At 37.8% G+C, this 19,122-nt stretch overlaps 1 protein-coding gene across 1 annotated transcript in view; it reads right to left on the bottom strand.

Annotated features, from left to right (window-relative positions):
• Positions 1-13,851, bottom strand: part of itprid2 (ITPR interacting domain containing 2) — a 42,320-nt gene extending 28,469 nt beyond the window's left edge. Inside the window, exons 1-4 of the mRNA XM_084724829.1 lie at positions 13,734-13,851; positions 5,553-5,676; positions 4,821-4,985; positions 1,795-1,837 (exon numbers count right to left, since the gene is read on the bottom strand). Coding sequence (XP_084580955.1) covers positions 1,795-1,837; positions 4,821-4,985; positions 5,553-5,595 — 251 coding nt within the window. The 5' untranslated portion in view covers positions 5,596-5,676; positions 13,734-13,851. The remainder of the gene's footprint in view (positions 1-1,794; positions 1,838-4,820; positions 4,986-5,552; positions 5,677-13,733) is intronic.
• Positions 13,852-19,122: the final 5,271 nt, after the last annotated feature.

The raw sequence follows: 19,122 nt of genomic DNA on the forward strand, positions 1-19,122 counted from the left end.
CCTCTTGAGAAAGAGGCGAAAGCTGACACAGCGTTGCAGAAGGTGGTGGTCTGTGCAGACGTGACATGTAGACAGGGACGTCTTTTAACTAACTGACAACTCACGTCATTTCCAATACTTTCAGATCTTTAAATCTTCTTTGTTGTGTCCTGCGGTCGTGTTTCGCTTGAACTGGCTACACTGCTACTGACCCCACAACTACCAGAGGTACTGCTCCGTGTCGGCCGTATCCATAAGCTTTCAGAAAATGTGCGGAAATATAGACGAAATGAACACAGGTTTAGGACAGAAAGCTCTGTCCATATTTGTATCCATCACTTAACATAAATGAGCCTTAATGATAGCAGGATATCTCCTAGTCTGGCTTAAGCTCAAAAGATAATAGTCTCAATCTAACTGACTGACAGGTGCTGGCCAGCTGAGGGCTAACTATTGCAGCACAACACGCATGGCAGGCAAACGCTAAGTAATGCAGGATGGCAGATGAAGGCTAACTATCCTAATGGTAACTGCCTATCACGCTAAGGCTCCAGTAAGTAACCCAGGCTAACTGCCTGTCAGGTGAAAGCTAACTATCCCAGGCTAACGTCTGGTCAATCTAACTGGAAGGCTAACTATCCCAGTGCTAACTGCCCGTCCGGTGAAGACTATCTGTCCAATGCTAACTGGTCAACTCAGGCTACCTACTGTTACCCCAGGTGTTCTACTGACCAGACTGGTTGTCCCAGGCTAGCTACCTGACAGATCAGGTAAGTTGACATCGGCAGTAAGCTAGCAGGTCTGAGTTGCTGTCTGCAGCCAGAGGCTGGAAACACTGAGCTGTTATACAACCTGCAGCTCTTATCAATGGGACAAACTTCATGCCACCATTCAACACACATACACACACACACACATTCACACGGTTGCGTAACAGTGCGCAGCCGCAGTGTTTGCTAATCCTCCCACTTTCCACCGGCAGCCATGTTGTCCTCAGGCCCCTGCCCTACAGCTGTTGCTACAGTAACCTGTAATTCTGATTCTACTGGTCATGTTACCACGGTGACATTTCGTTACAGGGAACACGTTAGAGTGTTTTAGAGTCAGAGGGTTGTGAGTGACAGCGGCTAACACTGTGAGTGTGTGTGTGTGTGTGTGATAACAGTGTTGACTCAGCAGGAGGAACCCCTCCTCTGTTTACCCTCCTATATTTTTTCTGCCTTTCTTTCCGTCTTCTGTCAGCTTCTTCCTGCGTCTTTCTTTCCTTCTTTCCCTCTTTCTTTGCCTCAGCAGCTCTGTGAGCCTATCACTGGGCGTTGGTCTGATCCCTTTGTGTGTGTGTGTTCTGTGTGTTGTATGTCTAGGCGTCGGCTATGTGTCGGTTCTACGTCAGTAGCTGATAACACCGCTGCTAAATACACACACGTACGCCTCCAGACACCACGGCAAACACATCAATAAACCAGTAAGCAGGAAAACCAATTAGTGAATCTGTCACTAAACCAGTCAATCGGGATTTAAACAACTCTTAAGTCTGTTTACTGTACTTTCCTGCTCATCAATTTCTGATCGTCCATCAATTTTAGCAGTCACTGGTTTCATTGCTAAGAAAATCAACTTGCAGCAACTTGAAACTGGTTGCTGAGAAATAATCCAGCACAGCCAACATTTGCTCAGCTTTGTTCGAGAAATGATCAAGTGCAGACTGATCTGAAAAGCCTGCAGTGCACATATGACATGTAGCAAACAGGCTTAAACAGGACATTAAAAAACACTGATGCAGTCCTTACATTAGGTGGTGAATGGATACTGTACCTGCATTCAATCAGCCAGCTGGTGATCTTGTTAGGAACTTGCCCTGACAGAGAGAGACAGATGAGCATGTTAAAGCCATAAGCCAGCAGATGTCGTGTGTAACACTGATTACAACATGCTATAAAGGCCTTGCAGTAGTGTCAGACTTCAGGATATAATTCTCAACTTCTCAGCTGATTAGAGACGGTTATGCAATTTCACCACAGGTTACATCTGAACAAGCCACATCCAAATCATCTTCACACCTCTGTTGCTGCAGCTGGTGATTATTTTCATTATCATTCAATCTGTTGATTATTTTTCCATTAAGTTGTTTGGTGAAAAACTTCCATCAAAGTTTCCCAGAGCCCAAAATGACATCTTTAAATTCATTGTTTTGTCTGAAAACAGGAAGGCTGCAAATCCTCACCCAGAAGCTGGAACAGCAAAGTCCGAGTTGTTTACAATTGAAGAAAGCCAATAAGACATGAGAAGATTGTGCATGTTTTAAGGAGACAAAGATCCTAACGCCCTGCTAGTGGCTCTGTTAGGCCTTTCCCACCAACATGGAACCAGACCAGTTCCCGTTCAAGCACCTAATTTTAAACCATTATGAACATTTCCAACAAAAATTAATTGGTACAGAAGCTGAAAAGTTGGTTACCTGCTGAAATCAACAATACCAGGTTTACCTTGGCAACCAAAGTGGGTGTGTCATATTCTGCAGGTTGTTTGCATTGTGCAACACCTTCTGTTGATGATATCCTCGATTAAAATGGTTCTGCTCAAAACCGGAGGAAACGTGGGCTGGTTCAATAGAACCAAGGTTCCAAGAATCATGAACAGATCTAGGACCAGAGCTAATTTGGTAAGGATTTACTTCAGCACAGTTGTACTTTGAGCTAAATGCTAATGTCAGCTCACAGTGTCAATTGCTAATTAGCATTAGACAAACATTACAACTGAGACTGTTGAATATGTAATTAGTTTGACAGGTATTTAGTCATAAATCAAAGTACTGGACAAATAATCATTTCGATCTGACGATGGCTATATTCATTATACTTCATCCTTCATGGGACTTGAATGTCTGAAACAAATTTCATGGCAATATTGATTTGATCAATTTGATCTGTCCTACACATGGCTGCATTCCCCAACCAGCGGTTTTCAGAAGCATTTCAAAAGCAGAGCGTTTTGTCCATCTGATTATGTTGACTTGCTCATATTTTGTTGCTTTGGTCCGCTTTTCTTGCTTTTCATGAATGTCTAATCTGACTGGCTTTACAAGATGAAACTTTCAGGCAACTAGTTGGACATTGCAAATTGCATAAAACATCATTTCCTTGCTACCTGACGGTTACATGAAGCAATTCGAAAACAAACAAAATCTCTTGCAACACAATTCAACAATTAGTGAGCTAGACTGTTGTTTTCTTTTAATAATAATTGTTTTCTCACTAGATTATATCGAGTATGAAGTGTCACAGTAACTACATTTGCAACATCGTATCTTAGTTCATATCATTTTCTCACAGGATAATGTCAGTTCAGATATGTTGCATCTCCTGTCTCTCCTCTCCTAAACAAATAACTCTTTCTTGCCATGTTCTGAGATCAGCATGAAACTGTAGCTTGATATATGATTGTATTTTAGATAACAGCTTTGAGTTTCATCAAAACTTTATATTAAAGCAAATAAATGTTTGTTGACAGCGTTACTAAGCCACATGAAGTCTATGGGGATAATCTCATTCTGAAGCATCTTAAGACCATCTTTTGTTTTATTATTTTGTTCATTTTGATGATAACCTGTTGTCAAGTTGACAACAGTTAAAATCGGTTGAAACGTCTGGAACGTGGGATGTTTGACGCCAACATCTGACATGTTATCAGTGTGTGGAGTGTCTGATGTGTGAAACTAGTTTCACAAAGTTGAGAATTTTGCGGCTGTTGCGGCTGCGTTTCAGACAAGTTTCAAGTGTGTTGCTGAGGGCTTCACACCACGCAGCTCCACTGCAACTTAGGTTCACTTGAGTTTCAACCAACTGAAAGAGTGTGAAAGTTTCACCTGGCTGTTACACAGTAGTCACACGCCATTATTGAGTGTAAACATTAGTCGTGTGTTCCAACAGACATTTAACTCGGGGCTAGTAGCAGTGTGGTGTGAATCATATGGCCCTGGGCTTTGGTTCACCCTGGATCAACCACAGTTGTCGGCAATGCTGCTGAAAAAAAGATTGTCAGGGGATTGTTGTATTTCAATTAAAAGGATAAAACAATTGTAATGAAGCTGAAAATACATATATAAATATGTAGCATGCCTCACAAGTTTAAAAATGTTTCAGACTGCTGTTAACTGAAAATATAAAAGCGTATTATCAGAACAATATGGACTTGATAGAGTATTGTAAGCTTTCATCTGCTGTGACTTTATACGGCACATAGGTTATGCATTGTAAAAAGGGTTGGCATAATAAACTGTAGCTTCAGCCAACACCTGTTCAGTCTGTAGAAAGTCTGCGTTCTATTGTTATCTATTACACAATTTTATTATTAGAGTAATTGTTGTTAAGAGTAATGCAGTATTATTTATATGGGAATTTGCATACATTGCCCATCCATACCCTGCAAGTGTCCCTCCTTCAGCCTTAACATCTTCTTTAAAAAGTACCTCTAGAGAGAAGTTGTGGTTTTTCCCACTCTTTTCAATAGTCAGAGTTTCCCTAGAACAGCGTCTGGTAGACATAAGAGTAATCACAGCATAAATACAGCATGAGAGCTGGGGTTTTGAGGTTTGAAAAAAACCCAAAAACAATACATCTTCGAATATTTGTTTTAAACTTGAAAAAATAAATTAATAAATAAACTTGTTGGAGCTCTAGCTCTCTGGGTGGGAAAGTGTATACTGCATAAAATTGGATTTTCTCAGCAAATACAGGGTTAATGTTAAATATCTTTGTTTTGAAAAGTACCATTAACATTTAAAGTTGTTGAAATAACACCAGTTCTCCAGTTGCTTTGCTGAAAGTTGAGTTCAGTCTAACCTGCATTTGAGGGCTTCTGAGTTTCCCCATCCCTCTGGTTCTGCTGGGGCCCCTGGGGGCCACAATGCTCTGTTTCTGGTTCTTGCCAAACGGAGTCTCTGCTCTGGGCCCAGGCCCGACGCCGCAGACAGGCTATGTTGTAGTCTGCATTCTGCATTCTGGGATCTGAGGATCAATAAAGCAAATAATCTAACAGTTATGAAGTCATCAATCAGGTTTGGCAGGTATTCAACATGACAAACAGAAACCAGGCCTACAACTGATTGCATACAAACATACACACATCAGGTGAGTCAGGATCACACGCATCAGTCCTCACCTTGCACATCTAGGTCACCTAACTGTTCTTTCCAACAACCACTCAGATAAGGGATAATAAGGACATGACTGAGAGCCCGGCACTTTTTGTCTGATGCACCTACACATCCTGATCACATGAGCTCAAGTACCACTTCATCTACACCACCCGTCATGTTCCACGTGTGTTTGTTTACATTTATTTTGAAGTGGATGGTAAATAACACTACAAACTTATTCAATACTTTTTTTTATACAACTGAACTTTCATTTTTTGGTCACTTTGGTTAAGTCTGGATTTGTATTATTACCACTTGGAGTGGCAGAAACCAGATCTTTCAAACATTTATCCTTTACTTTCAGTTAACAATTTCAACTGTTTATCCATCAATTTTTACTTTAGAGTAATTATTTCTACTGTTAAAGTGGACCCACCTGGAGCAGTGCTGATGTCCATTTCCAGAGCTCCACTCTCCATATCTGCCTGTCTGTGTGTCTGTGTGGAGTCAGTCGGAGAAGACTGACAACTCTACAACAACATCAGCATCAGGTAATACACCTAGAAAGGGGACGAGAGAGGTAGAGAGAGAGATGAAAATTTATCTTCTTCATTCATTCATTTAATGAGTTTTTGTACTGCACTGAGCCATTGATTTTTAAGACTGATAATTTATTAACTATTTCTTTAAAAGAGCTCTAAATAAATAGTGTGTGTCCGTCCTGGAGGGATGAAACTCAGTAAAGATGTTTTGTGCTGAGATGGGAAGTTGAGAAGTGGCCTCTATTATTGATGACAAAGTTACCCACACTGAGACCAGCTGAGATTACAGACACACACACACACACACACACACACACACACACACACACACACACACACACACACACAGGTATCCTCGACCTGTCTGAGTCACACCTAAAAAAACATAGGTAGCAACATAACCACACTCCAAAATGCCCAGAGTACACTGTATTGTTTCAGTGAAAACAATGCACCAGGTGAGCTCAACGCTCAGGCGCTCTCTCTCTCACACACACTCACTCACACTCACACTCACACACTGTTCTCCCAAAAAATCAAACCCAGAAGACACACACACACACACACACACACACACACACACACACACACACACACACACACACAGGTCTCCCAAAAAATCAAACCCAGAAGACAAACAGTAAGGAAACATGGACATTATGAGAATCACTGGTGGAAAGTCCCTGTGTACATTTCCTGAAGAACTCTACTTAAGTAAAGTTATGAGCTACTGTCTGGCTCTTTACTTGAGTTTTGGATTTTATGTTCAATATTGTCTAAAATGAACCCAATCAAAATGCCTTGCTTTCTTTACTGTACTCTGCTGCTACATATTTAATTTACAGTGTTTCTAAACTGGTACAATAATCCATTCTATCAAAATATGAAATAGCAACAAGTAACAATAATTTTTATCTCTATTTAAGGACTAAGATATTGTGATCTAATCTTATTTATTATCTGGTTTGATTACACATGGTTTTATTTTTTGAAACTATCTGATTTTACTTGAAACTACTGTCTTAACTTCCTTATTCCAAAGAATTAGTGTCACACACTCAACATGTAAATTTAGGCACATTGTGCAAGTGTGTGTGTGTGTGTGTGTGTGTGTGTGTGTGTGTGTGTGTGTGTGTGTGTGTGTGTGTGTGTGTGTGTGTGTGTAGTACAATGACAAGTACTAGAGCTGCAATGATTAACTGATTATTAAATTAATTGCCAACTACAGTATTTTGATAATCGATTAATCGGTTTGAATAAGTTTTCTGGTTTCCTGGTTGACTTTGGGAAACACTGATCAACATTTTTCACCATTGTCTGACATTTTAAAACAACTATTATTTAATTAATTGAGAAAATAATCGAACAATTAATCAACTAAGAAAATAATTGTTAGTTGCAGGCTTAAAGTATACCTTACCAGTACCAAACAAACTTGTTCTGGATATCCCTAATTGTACTTTTTACTCCACACCATTCATTCGACATTTGGAGTTTTGAAGTTACAAAAAGACTGCAGATTCTGATTTTTTTTTTTTTTTTTTTCTTAAGTCTCTAGTTTTCTGCAACATGAGGATTTGACATCTTTGGGTTTTGGGCTGTTGGTTGAAAAACAACAACAAGACATCACATTGGACTACGTCTAAATAATTAACGGGTTAATTGCAAACATCAGCTACAGATTATTGTTGATAAAAAATAAATGTGTGTAGCAGATGATCACTTTCCTCAGCTCAGTTTTACAGGGCAAAATGCTGGTTGAGCCCCTGCAGCCGAATGTTGATACCAACATGAATAAGACAGTTTACTACTGCGGAAGTCTGTTTTTAACCTAACGCTGTTTACAAACAGAAATATAATAATACCTCATTTGTTTACATGGTTTCTAACAATAGCTCATAGTCATTTATGAAAATGAAACTCAAGATTAGATTAACAAAATAAGATCAACAAAAAAAGAAGAGAAAATGGGAAGATGAAAGGAGAAAACTAAAGCATGGATGGAAATATAGAATCCATCACTGACTGGAGAGAAAGATGGAGAAAAAAAAAAGAAGAGCCTGCAGCCAAATCTAAATGAGAACGTGTGAAACAGGAAACGAGTGTTTAGGATGAATAACAGAACAACTTCCTGTCCAAGCGATGGGTTTATTTTTAGATTTCTCTTGTAAATGCAAAACAAACTGGAATGTCAGAAAACAACAACACACAGAGAGACAGTGTGCAGAGTGTCCTCTGCAGCAGAGTCACGTCCATCTGTCCCACTCAGGAGGAGCTTTTTCACCTCCATCATGGTCCTTTAAGTCTTCCTTCACCAACAGTTTTCTCTTCCTCTTGTCTTAAGGTATCAAACACTCAGCTCCTGTGTGCTTAAAGGGGCTATAAAGAGTCTGTCGTGTCAAACTTTGCAGAGAACAGCTACTGTGTTTAGTTTGGATCCCGGTTGTTATTAAAGGATTCAGTGGTGACAAGTTTTAAAAATGTCTGGTCAGATTCTTAGCCGTGTTTACTCCTTAATCGGTCGAACATTTCACATTTAAAAGATGGTTTAGCTCAGCGATATTCAACTTGCAGCCTGCAGCCCAAATTTGGCCCCTGATAAGAGAAAGACAATTTTCTAATTCAATGGCAAGAGGGACAGATATGTCAGTTTTGCACGATGGGATGAATGAGGCTGTTAGTCACAAAAAAGACTGATGCATGATGGCCTTTCGGGATCTGCAAAGTGCAGTAGGATTAGATGGTGAACTAAGCAGGAGAAGACAACTATTAGCTGAAGAGGAGCAAATGTTACACAGAAATGAGAATAATTCTGATCCCATAAATGTGTATTTCATACTGAAAGAGCTTAAATATGCTCTTCACTCTGTTCCTGGTAGGATCAGTTTATATTTATGATTTATGTTTATGTATCATTCCAGCATTTCAGCCACTGCATGGTGGAAGAGGTTCCATTGATGTTTAATGTTGTATAAACTCTTTTAAATGTGATGAAATGAAGCATTTCCACCTAAAATGCAGCTGCAGTTATTAAATGCAGTAAAATATCAGACTTATCTGTCAATCCTTAAGTTAATATGTCAGTTAATTGGAAAATGAAGGCTTCAAGATCAGATGAGTTATGAAGTTGATGTTTATGCATTTTTTTATTTGGCTATTCCCGATGAAGTTAATCTCACCACAGTTTAGTTTTAAAAACATCTTTAAAATGCTTTTTTATGTCCCAAGCATTGAGCCGGTGGGCCGCAAGGCCTGCAATACACTGGTGGAAACCCTGCCGTTGGCCGCCCAATAAAAACACATCTGTGACCCATTTTGGGTCGCAACCCTGAGTTTGGGATAGGCTGACCAATAGAACTGGAAATCAAGAACTGGAATAGACAGTGGAATAAATGGAATATGTAAAAATTCACTGATTTCCCATATGGTGGCCGATACAGTACATTTATAGACCTTTTCTGTGTGGGACGTGCACCAGTATGACTATGCAAAGGTTCTGGAACAATTAACTTAATTGAAGAATATTTAAGTTAAATACATTTTAGCATGTTAAATAATTTGACATATAAATTATCAACCAATTCTAGAAATGAACACAAAGAAAATACAGAATAAATAAAAATACAATAACAAGCTAAATAAACATCAGAATCAGGTAATTCCTGATTATTTTCATACTGTCTGTCAACTGGTGCAGTTTGTAAAATAAGAAGCAGCTTCTCAGCATTTTTATCTGCTAGGGAGCTCCTGCTGAATCTAAATCACCTCATGCGTTGTTTCCTCATTAAATGTTCTGTAAAATAGGTTTTCATATAGGAGCACTTCGTAAAACATATGCACCAATACCAATAAATCTGTGATTGGCTCATATCAGGCCCATATTGGTGGCCAAACGATAGATTGATCCGATTCCGATCTGAGGCCCAAAAATAAATTTTGTGGCAAGAGTTAATATTAGAAGAAGGCAGATGAAGAGTGATGACATGATGAGTAACGGCTGTATTCAATCCAAAGTTCAACTGGTGGCACGAGTGAGGATTTAATATTGATGGTTATTTCTGTATGTTGCTCCGTTGTATTTCTTCCTCCTTTATATTATTATAACATTATTATTGTGTTTTTATTCTTTCCTGCTATTTTTTTTCATTTTTCTTTCCCTTTTTCTTCCCAAAAGTAAAATAAGGGTAGAATTATCAGTAAAATCACAAGTAAGCAAGTATAAATCTATGTCATGCACCTTTCCAATAAAGTAAGATTTTCTGCTTTTTTTTTCCATTTTCTAAACTCAACTGTCTTTGAGTGAAAATGACCCACTAACTGACTGGATGAATGTATACAGTCCATCTGTCTAAGGTAAGTCTGACACAGACCAGACTCCGAGGTCACGAGTGGATGAATGAAACCACATTTACTTTCTGTTCCTGCAACCTGAACGCAGCAAACACTCCAGCTGTTAAAGTCTCATCTCACTGACAGTGATCACTGCAAACAGAGTTAAATAACAGTGTGACAGAGCCGTTTTACGTCATCGCCACAGCAAACTGTCAGCTGACACACTGGAAGATGAGTGAGAAACTAAACAAAGCCCAGTGTAATGTAGAAACACTTGTACTTATGTACTTAAGTATTTCCATTTGATGCCACTGTATACTTCTACTATTTCACCTGGAAACAAGGAAGAACATTTTCATTTCCTGAATTCCTCTAAATAAGGTTCATTCACAAAAATGTCATCACAGAGTGAAAAGAAGAATTTCAGGTCAAAAAAACTGAATAAACCTGACAGTGACAGGAGTAGAACTGCCATGGCTGGTCGATTAACTGAATGGTCATTTGACATAAAATAAAATTTTGATAATCGGTTGATTGTTTCAGTCATTGATCATCATTCTGTGGTTCCAGTTTCCTCACGTGTGATGATTTCTATGTCATATACGATAGCAATCTCAATATATTTGGGTTTAGGCAATCAACTTAAAGACATTAACATTCAATTATAGATTATATTGCATTTTGGACATTTGGCTATTTTCTGACCATTTATAGTATAAACAGTTAATTATTTAATTAAGAAAATAATTGAAAATGTTCATTAGTTGCAGCTCTAGTTGTATAAGGAGACCAAAAACTATTTGTAAATATGAATCAACCACCACAAGTGGCATGTACAGAGAAAGATTACAGGAAGCTAAATCTGATTTAATGTTCACTAAACACTAAACACTGAACACTGTTTTAAGACACACTTGGAAAACTGTGACTTGACAAAGTGGTTCTTGCATGAGGCTCAATTAGGGATGAAATTATTATCAGAATTATAACAATAAAATTCACCATCATTAGTTTTACCATTTAAATTTTTGAATCATAATAAAACTGTTTGATTACCACGCTTTGAAAAATTTACATTGAACATTTTCCAGCATCAACTAACGTTACAGTCTCAAAGATAGAGGTGCAACATGCAGCGTGGGTTTGTTTTGTGAACGTGATGCCATTTCTTAGTTACGGCCTGGCTATTAATGGTCCTGTGTGTGTTTTATGGGGTTTTATTAGCTGAATATGGCAGAAATGTAAAATAATATTGAACAGCTTTATTTCATCAGTTTATAATCCTCTGAAAATAAGAAATGTTGTTTTTCTTATTTTATAATGAAGAATTCAAATGAAATTCTTTCACATAATCCTTTAATTAGAATTTAAAAAGCTGATTTTTATCTTTCACTTTATTTTCATTAGGGACATCAAACACTGTCCAGGCTTAAAAGACAACTGAGTACATGAATCACATTTAAATAAATACAGAATAAAAAATAAACATAACTCAAATAATTGCAATAAGCCTTGTCTAAATACAGCTCATCTTCCTTCTGTTGCTTTCCCTTTCATTTTACTTTGAGTAACTAATATTTGAACAATGTCACACACACAAACAAACACACAAGTCTGCAGCAGTCCAGTAGAAATGGTCATTTCAATTAAAGCAGGTTAGGTCTCTTCTTCATCTGAATTTCTGTTTGCATTTCTACAGAAAATGTTAGTCTCTTTCTCTTTATCTAGATTTCATAATTATTTTTGACTAATCTTTTAATGTTGGTGGGGCTGGTTGTAACCACTTCCTAATCAGGGCTTTTTCTCCTCTGATAAGAAATATTCTTATCTGCTGCTTCACAGTCTGCTGTAGTCTGGATGTTCAGTGTTATAGTACCAGTACATATTGTCAGAGCAGTTTCCAAGCATTTATGAATTTCCTGCCAGTAGGATATAAGTTTTGGGCAGTCCCAAAATAAATGATAATGGTTGGCTACGTTTGCTCCACACAACTTCCAACAATTCATTCCATCTCTTTGATATCTCTTCTGAGGACAAGTGATGAAGACTCCCACGACATTTTTCTACTCAAATTCCCTCCAAATGTGTGAGGATGTAGTTATCCACTGTGATGTGCAAATATTCCCCCATTCATCTTCAGATATAACCGTTCCTCCTCCTCTTTACCATTTGTTGTTAACATGTTGGCCATTTGTCTTTGAAGATACCTGAAAGCTTTTGTATAATCTGGATATTATTTTGCATTCACTCCCTCCCTCAATCTACCACTGTCTGCTTTGTCCAGACCCTCAGTCTTAATTTAATCTACCCTGTGTTAGGGCTGGGCAATACGGCTTGTGAATAATATCGCCATATCTTTAGGCTGTTCTGTGATTTACAATATATATCCTGATATACTGATTTTCTCTCTCTAAAAAAAAAAAAATTCTCAAATAGTCAAAATATGTGATAATCTTGCAGAATATGATGCATTGCTGTAGATTAAACACTCACACACCTTAAACTACAGCAATAAAATGCAATAAATACATGAATGCAGCAGTAACATTAATCCAAAAATATTACTGACTGTACAATGAGTACTTTTAAGTTAAATTTGCTATAATAATAGCTACTTTTATTAAGATTTAGAGTGCAAAATTTTTACTCGTAGTGGAGGTAGGGCTGAGCAATTAGGGGAAAAAAAATCAAATACCACAATATTTTTGAGCGACAACCTTGATATTAACACTGTGCCACAGTTGTAGGAATAACAATTTGTGCTTTCAACACACTGACATATTTGCTAAATACTCATGAGTAATGTAGATATAATGATTTAGTGAGTAAAGGCAAATTATAGAACAGCTAGAACACTGTGATATGTTCATTAAATTGCATCACTTTAATGCAGCCTTTAAAACCACGAAAAAACAAAACGGTGACAGGAGTCAAATATTCAAAATCTAAGACAACAGCTACTCTCTTATCACAATGTCGATATAATATTTATATATCACCCAGCCCTGCACTATTGCCCCTAATATTTCTCTGGCATCCCTAGTTTTAGCTACGTCATATCATCTCTGAAATGCAGTGAAGTATGAAGAAGTAGAAATATGAAGCAGCATCAGAACTGTGTTTCACTGCAGTAGCTGAGTACAAGTACTGAGTCACTTTCTACCCCTTGTTTTGTGCTGTGTGTACAAATACACAACTTGCAGCTCAAAAAGACAAGTTCATTCCCCGACAGTTTTGCTGTTAAATGAATGATCCTCTTAAAAGGCAGAACACTACATGAACAAAAGTTCATTAAATGCAATTATTTTCCACCACTGTTACTGCTGCTGCTCAGCGCTTCCTCAGAAATATGTTACTCAAGAGCCCAACAGCCTGTTTGTCAACAACAGCAATAGTTTGACACACACACACACACACACACACACACACTGTCACTTTAAATATCTGCTGTATGAACATCATTAAGTCGCTGATAAAATCTAAGCACCATTTTTAAACTGGCATGTGTGATCAGACTTTCCCTTTCTCTTCTAGCTGAGACTAACTTGTTTGTCCTGTTCACTTGTTCCTGCTCTGTTTGTCACGGAGGACATCAGTCTGACAGCAGCCGCAGAAAAACTGCGTGTTCACACAACTTCTCACCAACACCAGCAGCACTGTGTCCCCCCCCCCCCTTCAACAGGGTCGTAATAAGCAGTGTAATGAGCGGTTATTATCACCAGCAGTGCTGCGCGGTCACTCACCGTCATGTTTCTCCGCAGTTTGTATCTCTGCTGCCAATCTGTCAAACTTGTCCAAACTTTTCTGAAAACACTCCAACATTCCTGCTTCCGCTTCCTGAAACCAGCAGCAGCATGGAGGCAGAGGAGGAGGAGGAGGAGGAGGAGGAGCAGGAGGAGGTGTGTCCTCAACAGGCTGTCTGCAGCAGGGAAACAGCGACACCTGCCGGACTGCTTCAATAAATCATGTACAGTCAGTAAAGTCTACAGGAAAAAGACAGTGGTGCAAGTATCCTACTGACTGTAATTTCACAAGGCAGTAATATGAGCAGTTTGTTTATTTTGTGTTATGCGTTTTGTATGTTTCTAGGCGTACCTTAAAAATTCAAGAAAAGTTAATTGTCTAAAAATTTTGCAAGCTAAGGAGAGAAATCCTAATTTCCTAATTTTAGAGACTTTAGACACTGCTGTCAATGGTTAAAGTAAAAGTTTTTCACGTTTCATGTGTATTAAGAAGAAGAATAAAGGGTCATAAAATGAAGACTCAAGTTGAGAATATGTGCTTAAGTAGAGTATCAGAGAAAATGTACTTTGTTACTGTCTACCACTGATACTGTGAACATCATAGGAGGAATATCTTAATATCATAAATTTCATGTCATATAGATCATATAGATCACAGCTGAAGACAGCTCATAGTTATGCAAGATATTTACACACAGTAATCTTTATGCATAAAATATCTGTGGCTTTACACACTGCACTCAGTTTAGTTTACAGGGTCATCCCCTGAAATTCGACTAGGACACACACAGAGCTGAAAGGTGTAAAATGAGGCTGAAGGCTGTTAAAGAGTAGTCACGTGATCACATGATGTAAATATTAGTCACGTTCAAACAGACATTTAACCCAGGGCTACCAGAGGTGCAGTATGAATCATATAGCCCTGGGCTTAGGTTAACTGTGAGTCAACAATGTGTTTATGACATGGAGCTAAACTATCAGGTCGACTCTGAGCAGTGTGGAAGCCCCTGAAGACGTAGTTCAAAAATGGTTCTACGCTAGTTTTATTTGGGATTTATTTATTTATTTATGATTTGACACATACCATCACAGATCTCAGCAATGGTTGAGTTACAAACACTGTATAAAAACAGGTTGTTAAAAGAAAACAAAGCTAAAGAAAGAAAAAAGTAAGAAAGAAATATATATGACAACCTAATACTTTTATTTTCCTTATATCAAGTACTGTAAAATCCTTACCTTAAAGACTAAATTGTGTGCAGCCAAAAAATACATAAAAGGCAGTACCTGAGTGTAATGACCTGTGCTTTTATCTGCAGTACCTACATCTAACCGCTAGATGGAAATAAACACCATTAAACTGGTGATCATCTTCCCTGAGACTGATGCTGTTGGACCTGATGATGATCTGTTGAACTGCAGACAATATAACAGAATTCAAAGACTCTGATCAAAACACTTAAAGGTCTAAATGATCTAAATGTAAACCAAACTGTAGCCCCATCCACCACAGAAATCCAAACCAAAGGAGAGCTTCACTCTATCACTCCCAAATCAACAATTTAAGAAACTTTTTTTGGATCAGTTTCCTGTTATATATCCAGAAAGTTGATCAAATCAACACAATTACACATTATAAACCAAGTTAAGTTTGGTATTAGTGTTTTGTATCATGCTACACATTGCTTTTTGTTTCTCCATTTATTTTATAGATGCTGATCACATTGATATTTTTTGTCAAAATGCTTCTATATAAGTGGCTCTGCAGATTTGTATAAGACTACTCAAAATTACTCAAATTAGATCAGCTCCTCTCTTTGGACCTGTATACATTTCAACAATTGTAACTCCTCCCGCGGTGGAGTCTATAATTAGACAACAGTATTACTTTTTCAACAGCAATATTACTTTTTTTGCATTTCAATATCAGTACTATTTTCTAGTTCATTTAGTTTCCTTACTTGACTATATTCATCTTACTTTCATTATCATTCTGTTAGGCACTGGTGTTTTTTTGTTTTTGTTTTTTTTGTTCCAGACAAAATCTTGTACCAAAACTTCATATATTGCTTATAAATGCTAAATAGGGAGGTTTAAGTAAAATTGTTACCAACAAACAGTACAAAGTTGGCTAACCAAGTGATTCTGATATAGATCCAAATGACGAAAAAGTTAATCAGAAGACACTCTTTTGCTGTATGATATTATTTGGGTTTAGTTTAGCGTTAGGCTAAGGGTTAGCGTTAGGCACTTAGTTGTTACAAGTAGCATTAGGTGAATGTATGTCAATGACAGGTCCTCACAAATATAGTAATAATAGTCCCTGTGTGTGGAGGTCAGATCACCCTATTCATACAAAGAACAGACACACACACACACACACACACACACACACACACACACACACACACACACACACACACACATACACACGTACACAGCCTACAGTATAGAATAACAGTTCTTATTCAACAGCAAGTTGCTGCTGTTTTTTCACTTAGCTTTACAGAAGAGAAGATGATTTTTCAGTCTCTTAGTAAATTGTAATTCTAATTCAGTCTAATGTAAATTGAAATTGTAAATGTGGGGTCATTCTAAGCCACCTTTAGTTGAACTGAAAACTTTGTGACCCATAAAATCAAACCTTATAATTCTGCATGACTTGTTTTAGCCATCTTAACTTTTATTCCTGAAATCTCCTGAAAGTATTTCAAGCAGAAAAAAGTGAATATAAAGTTTATTGTTCAAACATTTTATACTCAAAATCTATCAGCAGCACAGAGATAAATCTGACTTGATTCTAATTTTATACTCATGACTCCTGAACTGAACAGCAGAGAGACAGAGACATTGATTCTGTGTTAACCATTATCTGTCAGAGGAGCCACGCTGATGGACAGACACACTAGTCCTCTAAAGTTGCCTGGTAACCACCTAGCAACCAGTTTATTATACCCATAGCAACCTCTTTACTGGAGAACAGCCTGGTCCAAAGTCCACTGCCTCTTTCCTGCTGGTCAGAGCTGACACAGCCAGTCTGACTCAGTTGATGTGGACTGCTGAGATAAACCCTGTCCACTGGTCTCCCCCAGAGCCCCGTCCATTTTCTTTAAAACATGGAGTCAGTAAGCCTAACAAGCTACATGCTAACATTTAAGTAAGACTAAGGTTAGGCTAGAAAAGAGCAGAGGTGGGACTAAGTCATTGTTTTGCAAGTCATAAGTAAGTTTCAAGTCTTTGTGCACAAGTCCCCAGTCAAGACAGGCAGGTTCCAAGTCTTAAACTATGAGTTTCAAGTCCCAAACAAGCCAAAATATGCTTTTACGTCTAACCAAACTGCTTTGTTTTGAAAGTGTAACTGGATGTTGTATAATTATTAGCCTTTTGCTAAGTTGACTGCAGAATGGGAACAAAGGTGGATGAAACGGTGTGAAAGTCGTACTGAATGTCTTGAATTGTGTCCATGTTCATGGATCAGTAGATTTCATTTTTGCTGAAGTTTTACGAACTGCTGTGAAACTAGCAAAATGATAAACCAGCATTGACAATAACCGTGATCTTTTAAAAATTAAGCATTAATGTAAATAATACACATATGATGACATTGTTTAAATACGCCAGCGTCTCTTAAACATACACGCCCTGAAATTATTTGTTTCTTTTTTTTTAATTAGTTTGTCTGGTTGCCTTTTCACAAGATGAAACATACTCTACATAGACAGGAAACTTTGACACAACACTTGAAAAGTTATTAAAAGGTTAAATGTTCCTCAAGCGTCATGTTTGTGGCTTTCAGTTTTGATGTTGTGCCATAAGATAGGAAGGTGTTGTAACTTGACTGTGTATTGACCAATCTGCTCCAAATTTTCACGTTTGATAAGAGTCTCAGCCTGAGGACACGACAATCAGGAGTCATAGTCATAGCACCACCGAGAAACAGAAAGTAAGCCTTGTATGACAGTCATCCTTTGAATTACATGAAACTTTCACGGTGTGATATACACTTGATATACTGGAAAATAACGTAATTAGCAGGTTTTCTGTAGTGCTTCCTATTGTAGACAGGAAGTGACATCAGACTCCTTCCTGCAGTGCTCAAACCAAGTAACCATTCAGAGCCTGGTCGACCACTTGGCATCTGGCGATGGGGCTGCGGCTGCTGCAGGTCCTGACGATGCTACTTGCAGCTTTAATTTAATCCATATCTTATCGAGAGGAATTCACATTAATACAGGTGTAAATGCACACAGGACGTTACTAGATTGGACAGACCCCATCTGGAGGTGGTCTGGTAAGTCTGATGATAATCCATATTTTTCTTATTGTCCATAAATTCCATAGAAAAAACAAAACCAACATATCAATTGATCCTACTGCTCTGAGGTTTTACTGTATTTACACAAACAAAGTCTATGTAGTCCATTGTAGAGCCCTACCAATATATTGGTCAACTGATGTTATCAACCTAGTCTATATTGGTGGGGGCATATGTTTACTGATATGCATCTGTATGAAAACTTTTTTTTAAGAGAACATAATACATAATACTTGCAGCCTTCAGTGTAAATTTGATCCTTTTGCTTAATTCAGGTTTAATATATACATGCATTTTGTTCTATTTGCATGTTTTTATTATTTAGAATTATTAAAAATACCAGTGATTAGTTGCAGCCCTGAAAGTATGCACCACTTTTCAGGGATCATTGCAAAAAAAATCAGGATTTATTAATATATTCTATATTCTGTCTATTATATTCTGTAAAAAAAATAGCAAAATGTTTTTTTTTACCCACCAATATCAGTATTGGTAACAGTCATGGCCTGTACTTCTCAAATTTTTTCTGACAAGCCCCACTCAAAAGACAATAAATAAATAAATAAATAAATAAATAAATAAAAATAAAAAATAATGCCCCACATCCAACAGTTGTGTGTTTTTTTAATCAATGATTATTAGTGAATGATAAGCAACTAAAAAGTGATCCTCCACCCTGCAGTTTGAGACACACTGGTGTAACCTATCATTGACTCGTGCTCCTGCTCTGTCCTCTCTGTGGGGCTCTCCACACCTCCAGAGGCTGGGAAGGGGCCCCTAAGAGTCTGGCCCTGAAGTTAACACTGATTGCATTTTTTCTGATTTTTCTGATCTGATTCAGAAAACATCTTCTTCTTCTTCTTCTTCTTCTTCTTCTTCTTCTATTTCAACAATAGTGATAAACACACAACGTATTCTCAAATATCCCATAATGATCGCACCTTCTATGAGTATGTTGTCTGTGTGTGCGCATGCGTGCGCGGATGTGGCGACAGATGGTCAACTTTCCTCACAAAGAGAGAGAGGGAGAGGGAGAGAGGCTCTTTGCTGATACAAATGGAAGATTTGTCACGT

This window comes from Lutjanus erythropterus, chromosome 8 (assembly GCF_056507025.1).
Source record: "Lutjanus erythropterus isolate fLutEry1 chromosome 8, fLutEry1.hap2, whole genome shotgun sequence".
NCBI classification, from domain to species: Eukaryota; Metazoa; Chordata; class Actinopteri; order Lutjaniformes; family Lutjanidae; genus Lutjanus; species Lutjanus erythropterus.